Below are 26,072 nucleotides of genomic sequence, written 5' to 3'. Positions count from 1 at the left end.
AATCGCGTTCCGAGGGAGAGGACGCCCGAAATCGCGGCGAGTCGTAGGGTCATTAAGTTTGTCCTTTCTGCCTCCCGTAGGTCTCTCTCTTCCCCCCCCTCCTTTCCTCCCTTTGGGATAACTATGGTGGAGCGGGCCGGGAGTTCCGCGGAGTCTCTTCGCTACGCGGAGTACGTAGCCCGGAACGCCGGCGGCGGCAGGAGCGACGGCGGCCGAGGGCCGGACATCAACCACGGCCTGGTCAGTGTCGGGGTTGCGGGACTGTCGTAGAGAGAACCGGCCTATCGTTTAAAGCGTGATAGTTGCCGGTCTCTTTTGAGCATGCGCAATCGTGTCTCTGAGGCGGCGTGTGGGCGCCTGGCAACGCATTTGCAGGTCGCTTTCTCTGCGCGCATGCGCAGAGGGTTTCCTTTCTGCCTCAGTTCTATGAACTCTTTGCTGCTGAAGTCCAAGAACAGAATTCTTCTATTAATAAATAAGAGTTATCTTATAATGGAGATCCATAGGAGATAATAGTATGATTTTAAGTATTTCAGATATAGTGTATTGTGGGTTTTTTTTAATTTTTAAGAAAGCAAAGCCAGGATCGGGTCTGGTTGAAAGGTGGATGGGAGACCACCAGGCAATGCCTAGATTGGGAAATTGACAAACATTCCCGAAGAAGGAGGTGGTGACCGTTCCTGCATGTTTGCATAAAAACGGTTCTGCTTAGGTGTTACCTGTGCTTGCATAGATCAAACACAATCCATTTTATAATGCAGTATGGTCATTGAAGCATTGTATTAAGCTTCACATGCACAAGAACCCATTGGATGTGTAGAATGGCTGTTGGCTTCCTTTTGCTTTCCTGATACCGTTATATAATTTTATTAAAGAAGTCGTAACAATTGGCACGTTTGGCTGGCCTCAGAGAGCAAAGCATGATCAGATATACTTCCCCTGTGTGTGGAGGCTTGACTGGGATATTAAAAAATCATCTCAGAAACTTTGAATTGTATCCAGGTCATATCTGGGACTAAAGGTCAGCTCAGATGATTTGACCCTTCCTTCCTTCCTTCCTTCCTTCCTTCCTTCCTTCCTTCCTTCCTTCCTTTCCCTTCCCTTCCCTCCCTCCCTCCCTCCCTCCCTCCTTCCCTCCCTCCCTCCCTCTCTTTCTTTCCATCATTTTCCTTTCATCTCATTCCTTCCTTTTTTTCTCTTTCTTTCTTTCTTTCTTTTTCTCTCTCTTTCTTTCTTTCTTCCTTTCCTTCCATCTCCTTCCCTACTTTCTTTCTTTTTTCTTTCTTTCTTTTTCTCTTTTTTCTCTTTCCTTCCATCTTCTTTCTCTCTCTCTCTTTCTTTTTTCTCTTTTTTCCATCTTTCTTTCTTTCTTTCTCTTTCCTTCCATCTCCTCCTTTCTTTCCTTCCCTCCTTTCTTTTTCTCTCTCTTTTCTCTTTCCTTCCATCTTCTCTCTCTCTCTTTCTTTCTTTCTTTCTCTTTTTTCTCTTTCCTTCCATCTCCTCCCTCCCTCCTTTCTTTCTTTCTTTCTTTCTTTCTTTCTTTCTTTCTTTCTTTCTTTCTTTCTTTCTTTCTTTCTTTCTTTCTTTCTTTCTTTCTTTCTTTCTTCCTTCCTTCCTTCCTTCCTTCCTTCCTTCCTTCCTTCTTTCTCTTTCTTTTTTCTTTCCTTCCATCTTCTTTCTTTCTTTCTTTCTTTCTTCCCTCCCTCCCTCCCTCCCTCCCTCCCTTTGTAGTCCTAATTTCAAGCAGGGAAAAAAAAAAGCTCCAGTTGATATATGCCTGAGGAGTTGCGTCAAGAGCCTGAATATTGTCTGTGATGTAACATTTGAACTTCCTGTTAAAACAAGCAGGACCTAAAATGATGCAATCGAAACAACCTGATTAATTTCATTTCTCCTTCTTTGCTCTGCCATTCTTTCCCTAATCATTGAGAACGTGCCACCGATTTCACTGGAAATGTTGCATTGTTTCATAGGGACATCTATACTTGAAAACAAGAAGTGTAGACATCCCAATGAAACAATGCAAAATTTCCAAAGTTTGCAAAGAGATTGTCTTGTTAATTTATTGCAAGGATAGCCAAAAAAAAAAAAAAGAGCTGGCAGAGGTGAATTCCAATCCACAGAAAAATTAACGATTAAAAATGGGTTAAACCCTTCAAATGCCTATAGGTTCTCCTGCTTGAGCAGGGGGCTGGACTAGAAGACCTCCAAGGTCCCTTCCAGCTCTATTCTGTTCTAAAAACAAGAAAATCCAGTTGCCTCCTGAAAGAGCATCTTTGGGACCTCTGCTTAAAACATTTTCTTTTACTGCTCCAGCATTCGTACCACATCCAGTAAAAAAATTCAGCCAGGCCCTAGTGTTTTCAGATCAATTCCTCCCCAGCCAGTTTGGACCCCAGCCAAATAAATTAAACTGCAAAGCCAGAAAATGAGCATGGAGAATAAAACACATGTCTCGTCCCGGATGCCACCTGAAGCAGAGCTCGGGCTGAGAATTATTTCCAAACAGTTGCAGAGAGCCATTTCATGTTTTTGGTTTTTATTTATCTTTTTTTTTTTTTAAGTTTGTGCTGTCAGCTCTTCACAGAAGCCAAGATTCCACTGATATGGAAAAGCATTCATTTATGTGCCCAGTGCTGAGTTTTTAATGCTCTCTGTTGTTCCATTTCTTTTTCCCTTTAAAGCTTAGAAATTTGATGTCCTTTCTTTGCCCTGAAAAGCTTCTAATTGAAGTTGTTTATGGAGAACTTACAGGCAATTTAGCATACGGTGTTTATTTCGTATAGCACACGGATTATTTATGTCTCCAGCAAGCCGATATTACAAGTTTACTCAAGGATTTGAAGAAAAAAAACGGCTTTGGAAAAATTTAAAGGGATCTCGGAGCTGTCAGCATTGCTGCCATAATAGCTGCGTGTGTTTCATGTAAATTCCTCAAGCGCTTTTTAGGATAATTGTCACCACATTTAATGTATATCTTCTGGCAGTAATATAAACACTATGCGGAAGGGTTCCGTTTTTATATTTCTGCAACTATGTAAAGAAATTCTCATGTCACCACTTTTAAACAACAACAAAATAAAATCCATTGGGCTACTTAATTTCTTTTTTTAAAGTTAGGAAAAGCAGCTTCAATCGAAATAATGGGATAAAAAGTGCTTGGTTTTTTTTTTACTTGTAGCAAAGTTTCTTCATTACAGTGGTAGTAAGGCTTTTTGTGATAATCTACCGTCGTGCCAGAATAATTAGTAAGGAACCGGGTAATGAAATGCCTGTCCCCAATTAAAATACGGTGAACGCATATTTTATGAACGCATACAAAGTTTTGGAAATGATTGACCGTGCACAAATGCATTAATCCACATTTTCTTATTTTATGAGTAAGGGGTGTCTTGTGGCTACTGTATAAAGCAAGTGGGTGCATCTCTGTTGAGAATAGCCAGTCCTTTTCAGCTGATGGGCACAGTTGCAATTTGAGAGAGAGTTGTCAGTACTTCCTAAAATTTATCTCGGAGAGCTATCCCAAATGTGCTTTTTCAAAAGGCCTCAGGTTTTGTTTTTCCTTGAAGACATTTCGCTTCTCATCCAAGCAGCTTCTTCAATTCTGGAGAACTGTTCTCTCTTAACACCTACGTACTGGGGTGGCAAAACTCTCACTCGGGACGATGGCTTCAAAGAAGCAGTGACAGGTAGTAGCAATTCTCCTATTTAAGACAATCAGAATCAGAATAGGATCTGGAAGGGACCTTGGAGGTCTTCTAGTCCAGCCCCTCTGCTCAAGCAGGAGACCCTAGACCAGGGGTCTTCAAACTTGGCCCTTTTATGACTTGTGGACTTTCCCAGAATTCCTCAGCCAGGCACGCTGGCTGAGGAATTCTGGGAGTTGAAGTCCACAAGTCATAAAAGGGTCATAGTTCCCTCACGCTGGCTGAGGAATTCTGGGAGTTGAAGTCCACAAGTCATAAAAGGGTCATAGTTCCCTCACGCTGGATGAGGAATCCTGGGAGTTGAAGTCCATGAGTCATAAAAGGGTCATAGTTCCCTCACGCTGGCGGAGGAATTCTGGGAGTTGAAGTCCACAAGTCATAAAAGGGTCATAGTTCCCTCACGCTGGCTGAGGAATCCTGGGAGTTGAAGTCCACAAGTCATAAAAGGGCCAAGTTTGAAGACCCCTGACCTAGACCATTTCGGACAACTTTGCAAATCTCATGTGTGAATCGCCAGCATTTTTCAAACATGTTTACCCCAATGGGCCTTGCGTGTGGGCCCTTGTACAAGGCGTTTTAAAGGCAGACAAGTGTGATGTTTTCCCCATGACTGATTTTTAAAAAGTCCTGTTCTTCTTTCTTGGACTTTGTCTGTATCAGCTGTGATTGCCATAGCCGGCATTTTGGACCTTTTAACCACGACGAAAAAAAAAAAGGCCTCTTCAATAACCCATAAAAACTCACGTTGCTTTTCAAATATCTAAATGTAAAATTAGAAAATCAATTAAAATTTTAAAAAAACTCAAACCAGGCAACATTATGTATTTATACATTCCTCAGGCCACTTTTGGTTGATAAAAGCCAAATCCTGGCATCCATAAATTAATCTTGTCCGGATTCCAGAACCAATGACCTAGTTCCCCATCTTACACGCCTCTGATTTATCTGGATTAAGGATCGGCTTGTTAGCCCTTATCCAGCTCCAAATTGGAACATTTAATCAATACTTCCACACCTTCCCTTGAATTCACGGTTAAAAACTGGAGATAAGGCAGGATGATGAATCGTTAACATATGGACAACATCCTAGCCCAGATCTTACATTGATTCTTGGTGCTGTCTTGTAAATGTAAAAAGCAGAGGTGACAAAATGTGATCCAACATGGAATTAAGGAGGAATTTCCTGGCAGTGAGAAGTATTCATCAGTGGAACCACTTGCCTCCAGAGGTTGTGGCTGCTCCATAAGAAGAGATGGGGCAACGATTTGTCTGAAATTTTATACATTTAAAATAACAGAGTTGGAAGGGACCTTGGAGGTCATCTAGTCCAACCCCCTGCTCAGGCAGGAAAACCCTGTACTATTTCAGACAAGTGGTTGTCCAGTCTCTTCTTCAAAACTTCCAGTGTTGGAGCATTCACAACTTCTGGCAATTCACAACTTCAGGAAATTTCTCCTTAGTTCTACGTTGTTTCTCTCCTTGATTCGTTTCCATCCATTGCTTCTTGTCCAGAATAAATAATAACAGAATAGAAGAGCTGGAAGGGGCCTTGGAGGTCATCTAGTCCAACCCCCTGCTTAGGCAGGAAACCCTATAGCATTTCAGACAAATGGGTTGTCTAATCTTTTCTTTGAAAACTACCAGTGTCACAGCATTCACAATTTCTGGTGGCAAGGAGTTCCACTGATCGATTGTTCTGACGGTCAGGAAATTTCTCCTTAGTTCTAGATTGCTTCTCCCCTTGATTAGTTTCCATCCGTTGCTTCTTATTCTGGTGGAAAAGAATGGTATACCTATAGGGTGGTATAAGTATAGGGTTTCCTGCCTGAGCAGGGGGTTGGAGTAGAAGACCTCCATAGTCCCTTCCAACTTTGTTATTCTACATTTGTAAAATGTCAGACAAATCGTTGCTCAATCTCTTCTTTTGGAGCACCCACAATTTCTGGCTGGTTTTTATTTTGGCTGGAGAATTCTGGGGGTTGAAGTCCATCCCGGAAGTCAAAGACTATGAATATAGAATTGAGTTCCTAAATAATTTTTCTTTCGGGAAGAATCTCCCATGTTCTTGACCTTTGCCCTCTAAGCACCCTAAAAAATGTGCCGTGGTATTCAAGGCGCTGAAGATCTAAGAAGTGTTTTTTTAAATTTGGCCATTTTAAGACCGGTGGACTTCAACTCCCAGAATTCCTCAGTCAACAGGTCCATTCATTGTAAAGTTGACATGTTTGAACTGTTGATCAAGGAGAAAAAGGGCTATAAGTTTTTCCAAGCACTAAGTTTGGGATAATCAAGACTATAATATTTTTCTATTCCTAATCAGATAGGAAGCCCGGCTGAAGTCAGTCACTTAATGTAAGACCTAATGTAACTTTTATGGGGAAAGTTGACATTTTAGAATTGCAATTGTTTTAGGATTATTGGTAAGGAAAGATGGAAGAGTGTATTAAAATGTGTCTGTTTTGCATGTATTAAAACGTGCAAAACCTTCGTGCGTTTTAATTTAGGCAAGCAAAGGGCTGTATGTTGGGTTTTTAAAATGTGATTTTGGGGGGGGGGAATTTGAGAAAAATATGCACGTAGCTTGTTGCCATCACTCTATTTCCAATACATTTTTGGGAAAACGTGTTTACTGGTTTGAGTGAGTTAAAGGCCATCTGCTTAGTTGCCCTCCGCCAGAGTTGGTCAAAATAGGCCAGTTTCTTCCTGATGAATATAGTTAATCCCTTTACTTTGTGTATTAAGTACTCTGAAATTCTTTGATCACACAATATAAAATCACAGATCTCTCTCTCTCTCTTTCTCTCTGTCTCTCTCTTTTTTTTTTACATGGGCAAGAATAGCAAACATCACCTTTCCCCATTAACTAAATGAGCAGTCTAATTACTGTGTGTCTTGTATTGTAAGAATTAATGTTTGTAAACTATTTCAAGAGGCTTAGATTAAAGATGCTGTACAAGTGGAAAGAATTATTCTTGAAAATGAGGAGTTGGATCTCTTGTAACAAGGCAAAACATGACAAGAATTCCAACAGTGAACTGTAATCACTTGAAGTGGCGGCATCAGCTGGGCTGTTAGGAATATTAATGGGATTCCTTACAGAATGAAAGCAGGCTCTGAATAATTAGCCTCGTGGAAGAAACAGAAGCCGCCTTCAGGACACGGTCTTTCCAGATTGCATGGCTCTCCATGCACCCATATGTGGGTGTTCAGGGTTGTCTCTATCAAGATAGATAGAGAGAGAGAGATAGATAGATAGACAGACAGACAGACAGACAGACAGACACAGACAGACAGACAGATGATAGATGATAGACAGACAGACAGACAGACAGACAGATGATAGATGATAGATAGACAGACAGACAGGAGAGACAGAGAAAGAGACAGAGACAGACAGGATAGATAGACAGACAGATAGATAGAGATAATAGATAGGCAGGCAGTCAGACAGACAGATAGATAGAATAGATAGATAATAGATGATAGATATAGATAGATAAAATTGATGATACAGAGATAGATGAGAGATAGATAAAAATAGATAATTGAAGTAGATAGATAAAATAGATATGATAATTGAGATAGATAGATAGATAGATAGATAGATAGATAGATAATAGGTAGGTAGGTAAGTAAATAGATAGATGATAGATAGATAGATAGATAGATAGATAGATAGATAGATAGATAGATAGATAGATAGATAGACAGACAGACAGGATAGAGAGAGAGCCAGACAGACAGACAGGATAGATAGACAGACAGATAGAACAGATGATAGATAATAGATGATAGATATAGATAGATAAAATTGATGATACAGATAGATGAGAGATAGATAAAAATAGATAATTGAAGTAGATAGATAAAATAGATATGATAGTTGAGATAGATAGGTAGATAGATAGATAGATAGATAGATAGATAGATAGATAGATAGATAGATAGATAGATAGATAGATAGATGATAGGTAGGTAGGTAGGTAGGTAGGTAAATAGATAGATAGATAGATAGATAGATAGATAGATAGATAGATAGATAGATAGATAGATAGATAGACAGACAGACAGACAGACAGACAGACAGACAGACAGACAGACAGGATAGAGAGAGCCAGACAGACAGACAGGATAGATAGACAGACAGATAGAACAGATGATAGATAATAGATGATAGATATAGATAGATAAAGTTGATGATACAGATAGAGGAGAGATAGATAAAAATAGATAATTGAAGTAGATAGATAAAATAGATATGAGAGTTGAGATAGATAGATAGATAGATAGATAGATAGATAGATAGATAGATAGATAGATAGATAGATAGATAGATGATAGGTAGGTAGGTAGGTAGGTAAATAGATAGATAGATAGATAGATAGATAGATAGATAGATAGACAGACAGACAGACAGACAGACAGACAGACAGGATAGAGAGAGAGCCAGACAGACAGACAGGATAGATAGACAGACAGATAGAACAGATGATAGATAATAGATGATAGATATAGATAGATAAAGTTGATGATACAGATAGATGAGAGATAGATAAAAATAGATAATTGAAGTAGATAGATAAAATAGATATGAGAGTTGAGATAGATAGATAGATAGATAGATAGATAGATAGATAGATAGATAGATAGATAGATAGATAGATAAGACAGACAGACAGACAGACAGACAGTTCCTGTCCTTCGAATGACTTTGGCGGTATCTGAAGTTTTTTAATTTAAAAAATTGAGTCTGATCATTTTGCAAGCGATGTCTCTATTTTTCTCCAGGATATTCGTGTCAAATTGCTAATTTTCTTCCTTCTTCTCCTCCTCCTATTTTTAATAGGCCCGATCTGTAATCGGAGTCGGTCTGGGCATAGCAGCTGTTGCCTTTGGAGGTAAGTATGAATGTGCTTAAGAATAAAACGCTGCACGTTCATCTCATGCAATTTATTAAGTGGGGGGGGGTTTTCAGGAAACTACTTTTCCCATCCAGTGAGATTATCGATCCACCAACATATAAAAAAGTAAAGCTTCCTTTCAGCTGACTTTGGCCCCTGGGATCTGCCTTGAGGGGCCTGCAGCTTTGAGGTAATTGGGGACCCTTCATTTTGAATAACTTGTGGATTGATAGGGAAGTTTTCAATTATCCCGAGTCACAACTAATGTCTTGTTCACGGATGGAAGGGATTTGGGGCAGGATCAGCCTCCTGTACAGTATTGTTTTGGGATAAATGGGGGGGAAAAAAACCAAAGGCCTTCCTGAATGACACCATAAACCTCTTGTTATCTGGGCCTTGACCTAAATGCAGGTAGTACCTCGACTTAATTGAGCCCAAATTTTCTGTTGCAAGACCTTTTTTGCCCCAGTGGTTTAGTGAATCCCTGCAGTTCTTAAGTGAGTAACACAGTTGTTAAGTGAATCCGGCTTCCCCCATTGACTTCGCTCGTCAGAAGGTCGCCAAAGGGGATCACGTGACCTCGGGACTCTGCAACCGCCATAAGTACATGCCAGTTGCCAAGCCTCTGGATTTTGATCAAGTGATCATGGGGATGCCGCAACGGTTGAGTGAAAAGCAGTCATAACTCACATTTTTCAGTGCCGTTGTAACTTTGGATGGGCACTCAATGAAGTTTGGTAAGCGGTGGACTCACCTAGAGATGTTTAAAAACCTGAGATTCCTGCCCCAAAACAAAATAAGTTAATACACAACGTGGCTGTCTGAAATTTCAGGGGAGGAAGTTGGTTGGAATAGAGTCAGACGATAAAGAATTTAATATCAGCATAGAATTTTTGAATTGATAGGTAGGTAGGTAGGTAGATAGGTAGGTAGATAGATAGATAGATAGATAGATAGATAGATAGATAGATAGATAGATAGATAGATAGATAGATAGATAGATAGAATAGGTGGAAGGGTGGATAGATGATAGATAGATAGATAGATAGATAGATAGATAGATAGATAGATAGATAGATAGATAGATAGATAGATAGATAGATAGATAGATAGATAGATTAGGTGGAAGGGTGGGTAGATGATAGATAGATAGATAGATAGATAGATAGATAGATAGATAGATAGATAGATAGATAGATAGATAGATAGAATATGTGGAAGGGTGGATAGATGATAGATAGATAGATAGATAGATAGATAGATAGATAGATAGATAGATAGATAGATAGATAGATAGATAGAATAGGTGGAAGGGTGGATAGATGATAGATAGATAGATAGATAGATAGATAGATAGATAGATAGATAGATAGATAGATAGATAGATAGATGGAAGGGTGGATAGATGATAGATAGATAGATAGATAGATAGAGAATAGGTGGAAGGGTGGATAGATAGATAGATAGATAGATAGATAGATAGATAGATAGGAAAGAAAGGTAAGTAGAGAAAAGAAAAGGAAAGAGAAAAAAACAAGAAAGGTAAGTATAGATAGTTTGATAGATAGATAAATAGATAGATAGATAGATGAATGATAGATGATAGATTATAGATAAATGATAGCTAGATGATATAGATGGATGATAGATATAGATGATAGATATATGATAGATAGGATAGACATGACAAAGAAAAAAGAAAGAAAGAAAAATAGAAAGAAAGGTTAGACATAGATAGATTAAAAAAAGGATAGATAAGATAGATGAAAGAGAAAGGATAGACAGACAGACAGATAACCTTTATTGTCATTTTTTTTACTGTGGGCACAGTGGCACCCATATAAATGAAATTTAGTTGCTTGCTCTCAAAGTGTACACATACATAACAGAAATTTAAACATACTACCTACAACATATGTTAGACCTACACCCTTACATATCAGTAACATATAAATATTAGTCACTGTCCATTTTGAATACATAACGGAAAGAACAAGCATTTTTTTGAAAGAGATATTTTTCCCTGCAATGCTGTAAAAATGAAACGTATTTTCACCTGCCAATTTTTCATCCCGCCAGACTGAGCCGGTCTCCAAAACCAGCCACCGGGGGAAACCGTCTGAATCGAACACAGGGCACCACCAGCTAATAAAATGAAAACAAAACAAAATTAAATTAGACAGTCGGTTTTTCTGTCCGAAACTGCTAAGGTTGCATCCTTCTTTAGCAGATATATAGATGTTAAGTTGCCTTTGGTTTCAATATTTTCTAGGTCGTTTTGCATTCCAGCTCCGGAAACCGCTAGAAGACATTTTCTCCAATGTAGCAAGAAAAATTTCAGCTACTGTAAGTTGAAAGCTTAGATTATCTTTCATATCATTAGAAGAAGGAGAAAAATAACCCCTCTTTAAGGCAACTTGGTATACTTGTGTAGAGCCTTCGATGCTTCGGATCTGTCTGTCTGTCTATCTATCTATCTATCTATCTATCTATCTATCTATCTATCTATCTATCTATCTATCTATCTATCTATCTCTACACTTCCACCTATCTGTCTATCTCTAGTCTGTCTGTCTATCTGTCTATCTACTTTCACCTCCACCTCTGTCTCTATGTCTATGTCTACCTCAATCTCTAGTTTGTCTCTCTGTCTGTACCTTTATCTCTTTCTCTCTATCTTTATATCTCCTCTCTATCTATCTGTCTATTTGTCTGTCTGTCTGTCTCTATCTCCACTTCCATCTGTCTGTCTGTCTATCTCTATCCTGTCTGTCTGTCTATGTCTACCTTCACCTCCAGCTGTCTGTCTCTATGTCTATGTCTACCTCAATCTCTAGTCTGTCTGTCTGTCTGTATCTTTATCTCTCTCTCTCTATCTTTATATCTCCTCTCTATCTGTCTGTTTGTTTATCTGTCTCTGTCTCCATCTGTCTGTCTATCTCTATCCTGTCTCTATCTACTTTCACCTCCACCTGTCTGTCTCTATGTCTGTCTACCTCAATCTCTAGTCTGTCTGTATCTTTATCTCTCTCTCTATCTTTATATCTCTTCTCTATCTATCTATCTGTCTGTCTGTCTCTCTCTCTCCACTTCCATCTGTCTGTCTGTCTATCTCTATCCTGTCTGTCTATCTACCTCCACCTGTCTGTCTTTATGTCTATGTCTACTTCAATCTCTTGTCTGTCTGTCTGTCTCTACTTCCATCTGTCTGTCTGACTGTCTATCTCTGTCCTGTCTGTCTGTCTATCTACCTCCACCTCCACCTATCTGTCTCTATGTCTATGTCTACATCCATCCATCCATCCATCCAATCTCATCTATCTATCTATCTATCTATCTATCTATCTATCTATCTATCTATCTATCAGAAAGGCAAATGGATGACAGACAGACAGACAGACAGACAGATAGATAATCTATCTATCTATCTATCTATCTATCTATCTATCTATCTATCTATCTATCTATCTATCTATCTATCTATCTATCTATCTATCTGTCATCCATTTGCCTTTCTGTTTCCGTTCCTCTTTTCTCCCTCCAGCTGGCAAGATCTGGAGAGCTGGGGAAGGCGTGAAAAGCTGGGCCTTTCTCTTCCGCTTGCTCTCACGCGAGGCAGAGGCTGTCCCCAGCTCCATCTATTATTCAAATCCTATTTGTCTCTGACCTCAATCCCCCCTCCCTCGTCGCTTTGTGTCTGCCTAATCTCACTCCGCTGGGCTGGCCTGCTTCTTCCCTTCCACTCCTCTCCAGCACTCCCACTTCCCAGCTTTTATACTACACAGATTTCTTTTTTCTTTTCTTTCTTTTTTTTTTAAAAAGCACCCTTCTATTACCTATCCCTTGTCTTATTTCCATTTCGAAGGAGTAGTTCTGACAGAGAGTTTAGCAACCCCCAGCGTGCATTTGATAAAACGCGGCCTGTTCTTACATCCAGGTCAATTCTGTGTAGGCGGTAGTCGTAGCTCTCAAAATGTTTTAACTAAATTAGTTCCTTAGATTAGTAAAGGTGGATGTGGTCTGAGGGATCGTGGAGAAGCAGCAAGCCGTTGGCTGTGGGACCTGGATTGGGAAGACGAGGGTCTGTGGCCATTCTACTAGTAAGAGTAGGACATATTTGCTGGCCTACGCTGGCTCTCCAGTAACTTCAGAGGCTACTAACCTCATAAGAACTGGTGCTGTTCTCCTCAGCCTTGTCGTATCTGGGTGAGTGGGGAGCGTTAATAATAATAATAATAATAATAATAATAATGATGATGATGATGATGATGATGTTAAACTGCTCTGGGACTTTCAGAATTCAAACAGACAAGCACCTGCAACATAACACCCCGGACTTAACAATTGTCGATAAGAAAGACAAAAAAGTCTGGATAGTGGACGTGGCAGTGCCTGGAGACAGCAGAATAGAAGAGAAAGAACTGGAGAAGATAACAAAATACAAAGACGTTCAAATAGAAATAGAAAGACTGTGGCAAAGGCAAGCAAGGGTAGTACCAATAGTCATAGGTGCCTTGGGTGCAATCCCAACACAACTGGAGCACCACTTGAACACCATCATCGGCATTGACAAATTCACCATTAGTCAATTGCAAAAGGCGGCCTTACTAGGAACGACTTCCATCCTGCAACGAGATCTGTAATACCATCAAACATCCACATCTGCCTATCCCAGGTCCTTGGGAAGGACTCGATAGGTAGACAAAAATGCCAAATCGAGTCTGAACATCTGGCTGACTGTGTGATGATCAATAATAACAACAACAACAATAATAATAAGTTGGAAGGGACTTTGGAGTCATCTAGTTCAACCCCCTGCTCAGGCAGGAAATCCTATACCATTTCAGACAAATGGCTGTCCAGTCTCTTCTTAAAGACTTCCATTGTTGGAGCATTCACCGCTTCTGGAGGCAGGTTGTTCCACTGGTTAATTTTTCTGACTGTCAGGAAGTTTCTCCTTAGTTCTAGGTTGCTTCTCTCCTTGATTAGTTTCCATCCATTGCTTCTTCTCCTGCTTTCAGGCGCTTTGGAGAATAGCTTGACTCCCTCTTCTTTGGGGCAGCCCCTGAGATACTGGAACGCTGTCCCCCCTCGTCCTTCTCCCGCGCGTTGACAGGCATGTAATGACCCTTGCCTAAACAGTAGGGTATGTTAGGGGGAAAACATCTCTACAAGCTGTGGAGGAACGAGTCGGGAGGACCACAAGTTTGTCCACAACTGACAGCACAGTTCATTTAGGGGCCGTCCAAAGTCACAGCGGCACCGAAAAACGTGACTTACGACCGATTTTCACCGTTACGACCTTGGTGCCGTTCCCCATGATCACGCGATGAAAATTCGGACCCTTGGCAGCTGGTTCCTACTTAACGACGGTCACTGTGTCCCAAAGTCATGGGAATTCTGGTGGCGCAGTGGTTAGAATGCAGTATTGCAGGCTGTTTCTGCGGACTGCCGGCTGCTTGCAATTCAACAGTTTGATCCTGACTGGCTCAAGGTTGACTCGTCCTTCCGTCCTTCCGAGGTCGGTAAAATGAGGACCAAGATTGTTGGGGGTCAATAGGCTGTAAACTGCTTAGAGGGGGCTGTAGAGCACTGCAAAGCGGTATATAAGTCTAAGGGCTGTTGCCTTCCTTCCTTTCCTTTCTTCTTTCCTTCCTTCTTTCCTTCCTTCTTTCCTTCCTTCCCCTTCCTTCCGTCCCTTTCCTTCTTTCCTTCCTTCCTTCCTTCCTTCCTCCCTCCGTCCCTTCCTCCCTCCTCCCTCCCCTTCTCTCTCTCTCCCTGCCTCCCTTCCTTCCTCTTCTTTCTCTTTCCTTCCTTTCTTTTCCTTCCTTCCTTCCTTCCTTCCTTCCTTCCTTCCTTCCTTCCTCCCTCCCTTCCTCCCTCCTCCCTCCCCTTCTCTCTCTCCCTCCCTCCCTCCCTTCCTCTTCTTTCTCCTTCCTTCCTTCCTTCCTTCCTTCCTTCCTTCCTTCCTTCCTTCCTTCCTTCCTTCCTTCCTTCCTTCCTTCCTTCCTTCCTTCCTTCCTTCCTTCCTTCCTTCCCAGTGGTTAGAATGTAGCATTGCAGGCTGACTCTGCCCACAGCCAGGAGTTTAATCCTGATCGGCTCAAGGTTGACTTAGTCTTCTGAGATGGTAACATGAAAACGGCCTCTGTCTAAGCGGTTTACAGAGTCAGCCTGTTGCCCCCAACAATCTGGGTCCTCATTTTACTGACCTCAGAAGGATGGGAGGCCAAGTCAACCTTGAGCCCCTCAGGATCGAACTGCTGGCAGTGAGCAGAATCTACCTACAATATTGTATTCTAACCAGTGCGCCACCCCGGCTCAACCTTATACCATTTCAGACCAATGGATGACGAATCTTTTCTGAAAAACCTCCAGTGTTGGAGCACCCGCTTCTGGTGGCAAGCTGTTCCACTGGTGACTTGTTCTGACTGTCAGGAAGTTTCTCCTTCGTTCCAGGTTGCTTCTCTCCTTGCTGAGTTTCCATCCGCTGCTTCTTGTCCTGTCTTCAGGCGCTCTGGAGAATAGCTTGACTTCCTTCTTCCCCTTCTTTGGGGCAGCCCCTTTGCTTCGTTATTTAGCTTGTTTTATTATTTTGCTTGCTTCCCAGCTTCTCATTATTAGTCCTCAACCCCAACGGCAGCTTGGAGTGATGTCCTTCTTGCAGCTCTCGCTATTATTAATTCTAGGCCACAAAAGTCAGTTGTATCCAACTGGCTTCCCGTTCTTAAATTTATGAATGGCCAGAAGCTGGCAGGTCAACCGTGAAAGTTCAGTCCTTCTGGATATGGAGCAAAAAAAAATTAAAAAATGGAGATGGTAACTTGAGATTGGTCGAATCTGCATTTTTCTTGATGGACACTCATTTGGAGATAGCCTTTTCCAAGCAGCTTAGATTGTTCTGCTTTGCAAAGAGGCTCAATGCGCCAGCTGCAAGCTTTTTAAAAATTAAAGAGAGATTTCTCTCTTGCTTTTTGCTCCAGGCAGGTATAACATCCTCAAAATTGACGGGCATTCTGGGTGTCAGCAGGAAGCAAAACGCCCCGTGGACAAGCCCTTATTTTTTTAACGCTAATTCTTTTATTTCCTTTTAAGGTGGGGCAAACCTCGTGGCTCTTGTCTGCCCCAAATTGCTGACGTTGCAGTCAACTGTAAAATGAAAGTACGGTGCTTATTCCTAAGTCAGACTCATTTAGGGCTAAATGTAAAAGCCCCGGTTGCAGATCCACGAATAACTTGAAAATAGGGGTAATCCTCAACTTACGACGCTGCGTTCAGTGACCGTACAAAAGTCACAACGGCACTGGGAAAAAAGGGGCTTTGTGATCGATGTGCGACGGCGGCAACGATCGGTCGTAAGTGTGAACAACGATCATAAGTCTGCCAAATGGACAGCCCTTTGTCTGAAATGGTATAGGGTTTCCTGCCTGAGCAGGGGGTTGGACTACATGACCTCCAAGGTCCCTTCCAACTTTATTGTTGTTGTTATTAAGTCACTTTTTTCCAATGGCGTTCTAACTTTGAACAGTCACTAAACCAGTGTTTCTCAACCTTGACAATTTTAAGGCATGTGGACTTCAGCTCCCAGAATTCCACAGCCAGCATTGCTGGCTGTGGAATTCTGGGAGTTGAAGTCCACATGCCTTAAAATTGTCAAGGTTGAGAAACACTGCACTAAACAAACTGTTGTAAGTCAAGGACTATCTCTAGTCTGCCCGCTCATTTCTGTGGGTTTCTCGCCGCTCTCCGAGCTTGGCGGTTTTCTTGCAGACGTTTCACGACCCAACTAGGTAACGTCATCAGCACACTGAAAAGACCGACATTATAAAAAGTGGTTGAGATTAAGCTCTTTTTGCGGTGTTCCTCTTGTTCTCCGTCTCTTGAGTTTACACCAGTTCTTTCTTCCCTTCTTCCTTCCCTTCTTCCCTTCCTAACACAACTGTGTCTTGACAACGTGCCTTTAAGCACACATTGGTGAAAACAAGGCTAGTGCGATAGGTTCATTTAGTTGTTCCTCTAAGCGTCACGTGGAGGATGCTGCAAGTGTTGTAAGTGTGAAAAACGGTGATAAGTCGCTTTGGAACGGTCACTAAACCAACTCTTGTAACTGGAGGACCACCTGCACAGCAAAATTCGGTTTTATGGTCCGTCCGCTGGTGGGGGTTTTGGGTGGGAAGGACAACATCCTTGCACGGATCTTCAGGTATTTCCAAAGCAGTCCTTAACAATTGACACTCTCCCCGCCTCCCCTTGCCATGGTTTGCATAATTCCCTAATTGTGGCCATTAACTTCATTTGCGGCCATTTACCCCACTCCCGCATTGTTGTAATTTCACAAAGGAATAGACGGGACGCCAGCGACTAAATCACATCCGTTACCGCGTGATGTAAATTAAGCTAATTATGTAAAAATAAAAAAATAAGAACCGCATTTCGTGTGTATTAACGGACACCTGTTTCTCCTAATTGCTTGGTTAAAAAAAAAATGGGGGTTTTCCTGTACGAGAGACTCCATCGTCTTTCCCCACCCAGCCGAGAAGGGGGGGGGAGAGAAAAAAAAGCACGTTTCTCTCTTCCTCTTTGATTCCTTAATGGGGTTTCCCCAAATTTGAACGGGCCCAGCGAGAACTTTGAAGTCACCTGTGGAAGGAATAAAAAAGTCTGTATTTGTTCCACTTGGATATATGCCCGTTAGTACTAATTGTTTCTTAAACCAATCAGTTTGTTCTCTTGCGTGTTTCTCCTGCCTGAGCAGGGGGCTGGACTAGAAGACCTCCAAGGTCCCTTCCAGCTCTATTCTATTTATTCTATTCCTATTCTATTCTATTCTATTCTATTCTATTCTATTCTATTCTATTCTATTCTATTCCATTCCATTCCATTCCATTCCATTCCATTCCATATTCTATTCTATTCCATTCCATTCCATTCCATATTCTATTCTATTCTATTCTATTCTATTCTATTCTATTCTATTCTATTCTATTCTATTCCATTCCATTCCATTCCATTCTATTATTTCCTAATTCTATTCTATTCCATTCCATTCCATTCCATATTTTCTATTCTATTCTATTCCATTCCATATTCCTATTCCATTCCATTCCATTCTATTCTATTAATATAGGAATGTAGAAATGTAGAATGAGACCAACATCTGCAAAACCTCCTGTGGCCGGCATCCAATATTTATTTCTCTTTCGTCCCTTCCCAGTGGATGTCTTCCCTTTTTCTGTTTTTAAATTATTTCTGATTTTCCTTTCCATCATCCCTTTTCAGCTCCTCAATCAGAATAGAGCTGGAAGGGACCTTGGAGGTCTTCTAGTCCAGTCCAGCCCACTGCTCAGGCAGAAAACTCTATACCAATTCAGACAAATGGCTGTCTAGTCTCTTCTTAAAAGCTTCCAGTGATGGAGCATCCACAACTTCTGGTGGCAAGCCGTTCCACTGGTTAATTGTCCTCCCTGTCAGGAAATTTCTCCTTAATGCTAGGTTGCTTCTCTCCTTCGTCAGTTTCCATCCCTTGTGTTAATCAGTCCCAGTTACAGTCGTAAGTCAAGAACTACCGGTAGATATTTTAAATAGGATCCTCCCTAATTTCTAATACCTGATTCCATGGGACAAATAGAATATTCTTTTATCTTCATTCCCGTGTCCTGTTTCTTCCGATCTTTGCCAAAGGCAGAGACAGCAGGATGCAAATTTTAGTCTATCTATACTGTGTTTTCTTTTTTAAAACTAATTAGCAGCCCCAGATGCTAACGTGGAGATTGAGGACACAGCGCTCCAGGTAAAGTTATTTAATTGTTAACTTGGCTGCTTTTTCCCCAAATATTAAATTACACACACACACACACCCAGTCTAGGCATCCTGCAGAGTGTGGTGGTTCTGATTATTCTGGAACCCTATAATTTCGTGCCTTTGAAAGAAAACGCCGTCCTTGCGATGGTTCGGAGGCTTCTCTAAAATTCCCCTTTTATTTCGTTCCCAGGCCGTTTCTTCGTATTACAAAGGCGGATTCGAAGCGAAAATGAATGTTCGGGAGGCTAGCCTGATTTTAGGCATAAGGTAAGCCTTTTGCCTCGAAACGAGGATTTCCCTGGAAGAATGAACAGCGTGAAATTCGCCAGCAGAACTTTCCACTCAACAGCTATAGACAATTCGAAAATAAATGCCATTTTATAGCTTCTACACTTCTGTAGCGCTCCTAAGTTTGCGTCTTTTTATAGAGGGTCTTTTGAGCCTGTTATTCCAGGCCAGGGGTAGGCCACCTTGGCTCTTTTATGACTGGTGGACTTCAACTCCCAGAATGCCTGAGCCAGCATGGGGGAATTATGGCCCTTTCATGACTTGTGGACTCCAACTCCCAGAATTCCTCAGCCAGCATGAGGGAACTATGGCCCCTTCATGATTCGTGGACTTCAACTCCCAGAATTCCTCAGCCAGCATGGGGAAACTATGGCCCCTTCATGACTTGCGGACTTCAACTCCCAGAATTCCTGAGTCACCATGGGGGAACTATGGCCCCTTCATGACTCGTGGACTTCAACTCCCAGAATTCCTGAGCCAGCATGGGGGAACTGTGGCCCCTTCATGACTTGTGGACTTCAACTCCCAGAATTCCTGAGCCAGCATGGGGGAACTGTGGCCCCTTCATGACTTGTGGACTTCAATTCCCAGAATTCCTGAGCCAGCATGGGGGAACTATGGCCCCCCTCATGACTCGTGGACTTCAACTCCCAGAATTCCTGAGCCAGCATGGGGGAACTATGGCCCTTCATGACTCGTGGACTTCAACTCCCAGAATTCCTGAGCCAGCATGGGGGAATTATGGCCCCTTCATGACTCGTGGACTTCAACTCCCAGAATTCCTGAGTCTGCATGGAGGAACTATGGCCCCTTCATGACTCGTGGACTTCAACTCCCAGAATTCAGAGCCAGCATTATGGCCTCATGACTCGCTTCAACTCCCAGCATGGGGGAACTATGGCCCCCTCATGACTCGTGGACTTCAACTCCCAGAATTCCTGAGCCAGCATGGGGGAACTGTGGCCCCTTCATGACTTGTGGACTTCAATTCCCAGAATTCCTGAGCCAGCATGGGGGAACTATGGCATGACTCGTGGACTTCAACTCCCAGAATTCCTGAGCCAGCATGGGGGAACTATGGCCCTTCATGACTCGTGGACTTCAACTCCCAGAATTCCTGAGCCAGCATGGGGGAATTATGGCCCCTTCATGACTCGTGGACTTCAACTCCCAGAATTCCTGAGCCAGCATGGGGGGAACTATGGCCCCTTCATGACTCGTGGACTTCAACTCCCAGAATTCCTGAGCCAGCATGGGGGAACTATGGCCCCCCTCATGACTCGTGGACTTCAACTCCCAGAATTCCTGAGCCAGCATGGGGGAACTATGGCCCTTCATGACTCGTGGACTTCAACTCCCAGAATTCCTGAGCCAGCATGGGGGAATTATGGCCCCTTCATGACTCGTGGACTTCAACTCCCAGAATTCCTGAGCCAGCAAGGGGAACTAGGGCCTCCTTTATGACTTGTGGACTTCAACTCCCAGAATTCCTGAGCCAGCATGGGGGAACTGTGGTCCCTTCATGACTCGTGGACTTCAACTCCCAGAATTCCTGAGCCATCATGGGGGAACCATGCCCCCCTTCATGACTCGTGGACTTCAACTCCCAGAATTCCTGAGCCAGCATGGGGGAACCATGCCCTCCTTCATGACTCGTGGACTTCAACTCCCAGAATTCCTGAGCCAGCAAGGGGAACTAGGGCCTCCTTTATGACTTGTGGACTTCAACTCCCAGAATTCCTGAGCCAGCATGGGGGAACTGTGGTCCCTTCATGACTCGTGGACTTCAACTCCCAGAATTCCTGAGCCATCATGGGGGAACCATGCCCCCCTTCATGACTCGTGGACTTCAACTCCCAGAATTCCTGAGCCAGCATGGGGGAATTATGGCCCTCATGGACTCGTGGACTTCAACTCCCAGAATTCCTGAGCCAGCATGGGGGAACTGTGGCCCCTTCATGACTTGTGGACTTCAATTCCCAGAATTCCTGAGCCAGCATGGGGGAACTGTGGCCCCCCTCATGACTCGTGGACTTCAACTCCCAGAATTCCTGAGCCAGCATGGGGGAAACTTTGGCCCCTTCCTGACTGGTGGACTTCAACTCCCAGAATTGGGAGGAAAGGAAACACGAGGAAATACTTAGTACAGGTTTTATACCTTAATTTAAAATATTAACTCTAATGTCATTTAAAACGTGCACAGGTTTAAACGTGACACAGAAATTACAAATCTATTTCATCCAAGAGGAAGAAAAACAAAACAAACCCTGGAGCAGATAGAAGTTCCCCTGTTTGTGGCGTTAGATATTAAAAAGATCCCCAAATCATTTCCAGTTTTGGTTTTGTTTTTTTAAATTTCTTAAATGGTGTAGTATTGCCTTTCACCGCCAGATGGCAAAGATCCCTGGAATTTTAATGTTTTATGCAATTTGCTAGTTTTCCCCTTGCAAGATTCCTGATTTATGATAAGCGCTCTAAATATATATATTTACAGCCCATCTGCCAGCAAGGCCAAGATTAGAAACGCTCACCGGAAAATCATGATTCTGAACCACCCGGACAAAGGTATGTTTTGTGTTTGATAAATATTTGTTGGATTAAAGTACCATTCCATTGCTCTCTCTCGATCATTATTAGTCTGTAATTAATCTCCAGCCAGATTTTATGCCGCCCATTTCAAAGCAGACAAAACGTTTCCATAAAATGCTCGAATAAAACAGATCTAGCCTTCTAAGTCAGTTTAAAAAAAATGGCTCATTCACGAAATCTCAGCCCTAGCTAGCTGTCAAGTATCTATGGAGATGCTCAAGTACTGAATTTCTGGAACTGGATATGTCCACTTTAGGTTTCAAAGGGAGGAAAATATTAGCCGTATCATTGATAATTTTCTTGAGCAGAGTCTTTACAGTCATAAATAAGGGATAGATAGATAGATAGATAGATAGATAGATAGATAGATAGATAGATAGATATAGAGATAAATAGAGATAGATAGATAGATAGATAGATAAGATAGATAGATAAAGAGAGAGAGAGAGAGAGAGAAGATAGATAGATAGATAGATAGATAGATAGATAGATAGATAGATAGATAGATAGATATAGTGAGAGAGATAGATGGACAGACGGACGGACAGACAGGATAGATGATAGATAGATAGATAGATAGATAGATAGATAGATAGATAGATATAGATAGATATATATTGAGACCAATGTTATAAAATGACAAATTTGTATTAGTTTGTAGTGCTGCCAAAGACTATATTGCTTGTCACAGATGTTTTAATGAGCCAAGTTTTTTTTAATGAAAACAGATCTCCCCGAAAAAGCTCTTATTATAACTTTAAGTACACTACAGCTGGTTGAGAAGGAAGCCCATATGTTCATTGATGTACTCTGTACTTGGAAACAACAGATGGTTGACTGTTGCACAGTATTTAAAAAGCCCAAAACAGGGTGGGGGAGTGAAGTTTTTTTTATATTTATATTTATATTTATATATATATATATATATATATATATATATATATATATATACACACACACACACACACACACACACACACATATATACATATATACATATATACATATATACATATACATATACATATACATATACATATACATATACATATATATATATATATATATATATATATATATATATATCTGGCTGACAGATATATTGTCTGTTCCTTTTCATTGCAGGAATATAAAATTAATTCTGACCTCATTAGGGTGAAAAGTGTAGCTGGCGGTTGATTTCGCTGATGGTGCTGATTTAATAAATGACGTTGTTGGGAGTTGTGTATGCGTCGGGCTTGGCGCAGGCACGGGCAGAAATAAATCTGGATGTAAACAATGATGATTTGGGATGAAACAAGGATCTGAGACTGCCACTCTGGCTTAATGTGGCAAAGTTGGATACTGGGAGATCTCCTGGTTGAAAAAAGGGCTTAACACCTTAGTTGCTTTAAAGAGGCTGTTTTCCAATAAGTGCAGTAAAATGTAGGAAGAAGAGAGCGGGTTTTGCCGATTAGATTTAATATCTCTGGAGCCCTGTCTTTTAATTTTTTTTTATATTTGTGGAATTGTATCGGTGGGATCCTTAATGCTCTCTGAGCTTGGTTATTTTCTTGTAGACATCTACGGGGGATTCTCAAATCGTCCAGGTCTTCGTTGTCCCAAAGGTGCTTTTTCAACAGGCAACTGGACTTTCGTAGTTTTTTTTTCCTTGAAGATGTTTCGCTTCTCATCCGAAAAGCTTCTTCAGTTCTGACTGAACAGTGGAGGATGGAAGATTTACGTTCCTCGCAGTCATCTGTGCGCTTCCTCTGAGTATCATGGAGGCCACTTGGACAGATGAATAGATCAAGCTCCAAGTGGCCTCAGTGACTCTCAGACAACTGCGAGGAATATAAATCTCAGGGGCTGCCCCAAAGAAGAGGGAGTCAAGCTAGTCTCCAAAGCGCCTGAAGGCAGGACAAGAAGCAACAATGGATGGAAACTAATCAAGGAGAGAAGCAACCTAGAACTGATGATAAACTTCCTGACAGTGAGAACAATTAACCAGTGGAACAACCTGCCTCCAGAAGCGGTGAATGCTCCAACACTGGAGGTTTTTAAGAAGAGACTGGACAGCCATTTGTCCGAAATGGTATAGGGTTTCCTGCCTGAGCAGGGGGCTGGACTTGATGACCTCCAAGGTCCCTTCCAACTTTACTACTATTATTATAAATCCTTCTGTCCTCCACCCTTCAGTCAGAAGCTCCTTGGATGAGAAGGGATGTCACTGCTTTCTCCTCCTCCCCTGGAGTCGCCCCATTGCCTCCCTCTGTCCTACTCGCGTGACCTGTCTGCGTTTACGAGCGTCTCTGGGGTCTTCCAGCTGTGCTTCCTCTGAGTCCGACTCAGCTTCCCAGCACAGCTGACCCCTCCTCCTCTGATTCCCCAGACTCAACTACCGGGATCACAGGCTGGCATGGAACCACAATAGGTTCCTTACCCGACTAATTAGCATCATTGGTGTTAGCAGGCAGGTAATTAAATTCAGAGAGCACCAAGGACCCCACAGTTCAACCCCGTCCTACAAATATTCTCTCCCAGATTTATATCCGATTCTACAACAAGTTTTTTTGTTTTGCAAGTTCATGTTTCTCCGCTCCAAGATTTTGGCCAAGTGGGACTCGCAGCTGGTGCAGCCAATCCACCCAGATACAAAGTACTTATGCTGATCATGAACACTACGGGTCTGCACCTAGTATAGTAAAAACCTCTAAGCCATTTCAGATAGTCCTTGGCTTACAACAGTTCATTTAGTGACCGTCGGAAGTTACAGCGGAAGTTGAAAAAAGAACCATTTTTCACACTGTCGACATTCGGATGCTTGGCAACTGACTTGTATTTATGACAGTTGCAGTGTCCCCTTTTGCGAGCTTCTGACAAGCACGGTCAAATGGGGAAGCCAGATCTACTTAACAACCAGGTTACTAACTGAATGACTGCAGCAATCCTCTTAATAACGGGGTCACTAACTGAAGCACTGCAGCGATCCACTTAACAACGGGGTCACTAACTGAAGGACTGCAGCGATCCACTTAACAACCAGGTCACTAACTGAAAGACTGCAGCTATCCTTTTAATAACAGAGTCACTAACTGAAGGACTGCAGCGATCCACTTAACCAGGTTACTAGCTGGGAAGTAACCCAGCTACTAGTAACCCAGGTTACTAGATTTTTTACACCGGTTGTTAAGTGGATCGCTGCAGCGATCCACTTAACAACCGGTGTAAAAAATCTCTTTCCCATAACTAGACGACTGTATTTTTAGGTTAGGTCAGCATTGTGTAATATTCACTTCTCTCTCTCTCTCTCTTTTTTTTTTCTTCGAAGGGGGATCACCGTACTTGGCAACCAAAATCAACGAGGCGAAAGATCTGCTGGAATCAAGCAAGAAAAATTAGAGATTTTTCACTGCCCGTCCAGAAATTTGAAGAAGCCACACTAGACCTTCTTTTCCTTTCTAGTTTGCGTAGGAACCGCAGTTCAGAAACCAAACTTTGGGGCTGGTTAATAAAGTTGCAACAGACTTGAAGGTGTCGTTTCGGGAAATTCATAATCAAATCCGATTCCAACTCTTCCAATCTCATTGACGGCCTCAGGTGGATATTATCCTGGAAGTGTAAGACCGCGATGCAGAAAAATTAGGGTTGATATTATCTTAATAATACGTAATATCCAGGTTTTTAGTTTTCCATCAGCAAAAAAAAAAAAAAAATCACCTGTTGTTTCCTTGGAAAAATCCGAAGCATTGTAGATTATCGTGATTATACTGTCCAAATTCGAACTCTTGGTCCACCGTGAAAGTTAGGAAAATGGGTGCTTTGGACAGGTGAATTTCCCCCTCCCCCCACCTCACTCTTAGAGAAGCGGGTAGCTCCTCTTTTACCTCAGTTACCTGTCTTGTTTTTAATTTTAATTTTAGAAACTTGGAAACCCAAAGTCCCAGTGAAGCATCCTTTGCTCCATTTGTAAATGTTTTGAAAAAACCTAAAATCTTGCATGATTTTTTTTTTAACGTTCCTTATGAATTCAAGGACTGGGTTATTAAATGTGGTATTCATTAAATACACTTTCCAGTTGGGGTTTTTTAAGGCAGGCACCACAATCTTGTCTTTTCTCCATCTGAGTTGCCCAGGCTTCATATCGATAGTCCTTGACTTACGACCTCAATGGGAGTCAAAAAATTTCTGTCGGTAAGTGAGACAATTGTTTAAATCAGTTTTGCTCCGCTACACAACCTTTCTTTGCGAGGCGAATTACTGTAGTTGGTAAATTAAAGACATGGTTCTTAATGAAGCTGGCTTCTCCATTGGCTTTGCTTGTCGGAAGCTCACAGAAGGGGGAACCGTCATAAGTTCATGCCAGTTGCCAAGCCTCTCAACTTTGATCACGTGACCCTAGAGCAGTGGTTCTCAACCTTTTTATACGGCGACCCCGGACATAAGCAGGCGGCACGCATGCGCGGTGCTGCCCCCTGCGTGGCACTCATGCGTGGTGCTGCCCCCTGCACGGCGCGCATGCGCGATGCCGCCCCCATGCACCGCCCCCCTGCGCAGCATGCATGCGCGGCGGCGCCCCCTGCGCCGGCTGACAAAAAAAATGGATCGCGTTGTTTGGCGACCCCCATGAAATGGTCGTTCGACCCCAAATGGGGTTGCGACCCACAGGTTGAGAACCGCTGCCCTAGAGATACAGCAATGGTCGTACGTGTGAAAAACGGCCTGAGTCCCTTTTTTTCCAGTGCCGTTGTAACTTCAGACGGTCACTAAGTGGTCTGTGGTAAGTCGAGGACTATCTGGAAATAA

General features: G+C 42.2%; 1 protein-coding gene across 1 annotated transcript; it reads left to right on the top strand.

The window, feature by feature from the left end:
- Positions 1-24,799, top strand: DNAJC15 (DnaJ heat shock protein family (Hsp40) member C15). Its single transcript, XM_039366716.1, has 6 exons — positions 1-240; positions 8,554-8,605; positions 10,881-10,954; positions 18,601-18,677; positions 21,193-21,263; positions 24,598-24,799. The coding sequence occupies exons 1-6, from the start codon at positions 124-126 to the stop codon at positions 24,666-24,668; spliced, it is 462 nt and encodes a 153-aa protein (XP_039222650.1). The 5' UTR covers positions 1-123; the 3' UTR covers positions 24,669-24,799.
- The last annotated feature ends 1,273 nt before the right edge of the window (positions 24,800-26,072 follow it).

Source organism: Crotalus tigris, unplaced genomic scaffold, assembly GCF_016545835.1.
Source record: "Crotalus tigris isolate CLP2741 ecotype Arizona unplaced genomic scaffold, ASM1654583v1 scf7180000020351.1464749751:1500972, whole genome shotgun sequence".
Taxonomy (NCBI): domain Eukaryota; kingdom Metazoa; phylum Chordata; class Lepidosauria; order Squamata; family Viperidae; genus Crotalus; species Crotalus tigris.
The sequence above is the reverse complement of the archived record's forward strand: the minus strand, read 5'-3'. Positions and strand labels throughout refer to the sequence as shown.

What these genes read in the sequence shown, in the direction of transcription:
- DNAJC15 (XM_039366716.1), top strand. Translation starts at nt 124, where the DNA reads ATGGTGGAGCGGGCCGGGAGTTCCGCGGAGTCTCTTCGCTACGCGGAG. An exon ending in CGGACATCAACCACGGCCTG is followed by an intron (nt 241 to 8,553) that starts GTCAGTGTCGGG and finishes TATTTTTAATAG; the next exon opens with GCCCGATCTGTAATCGGAGT. An exon ending in AGCCTGATTTTAGGCATAAG is followed by an intron (nt 18,678 to 21,192) that starts GTAAGCCTTTTG and finishes ATATATTTACAG; the next exon opens with CCCATCTGCCAGCAAGGCCA.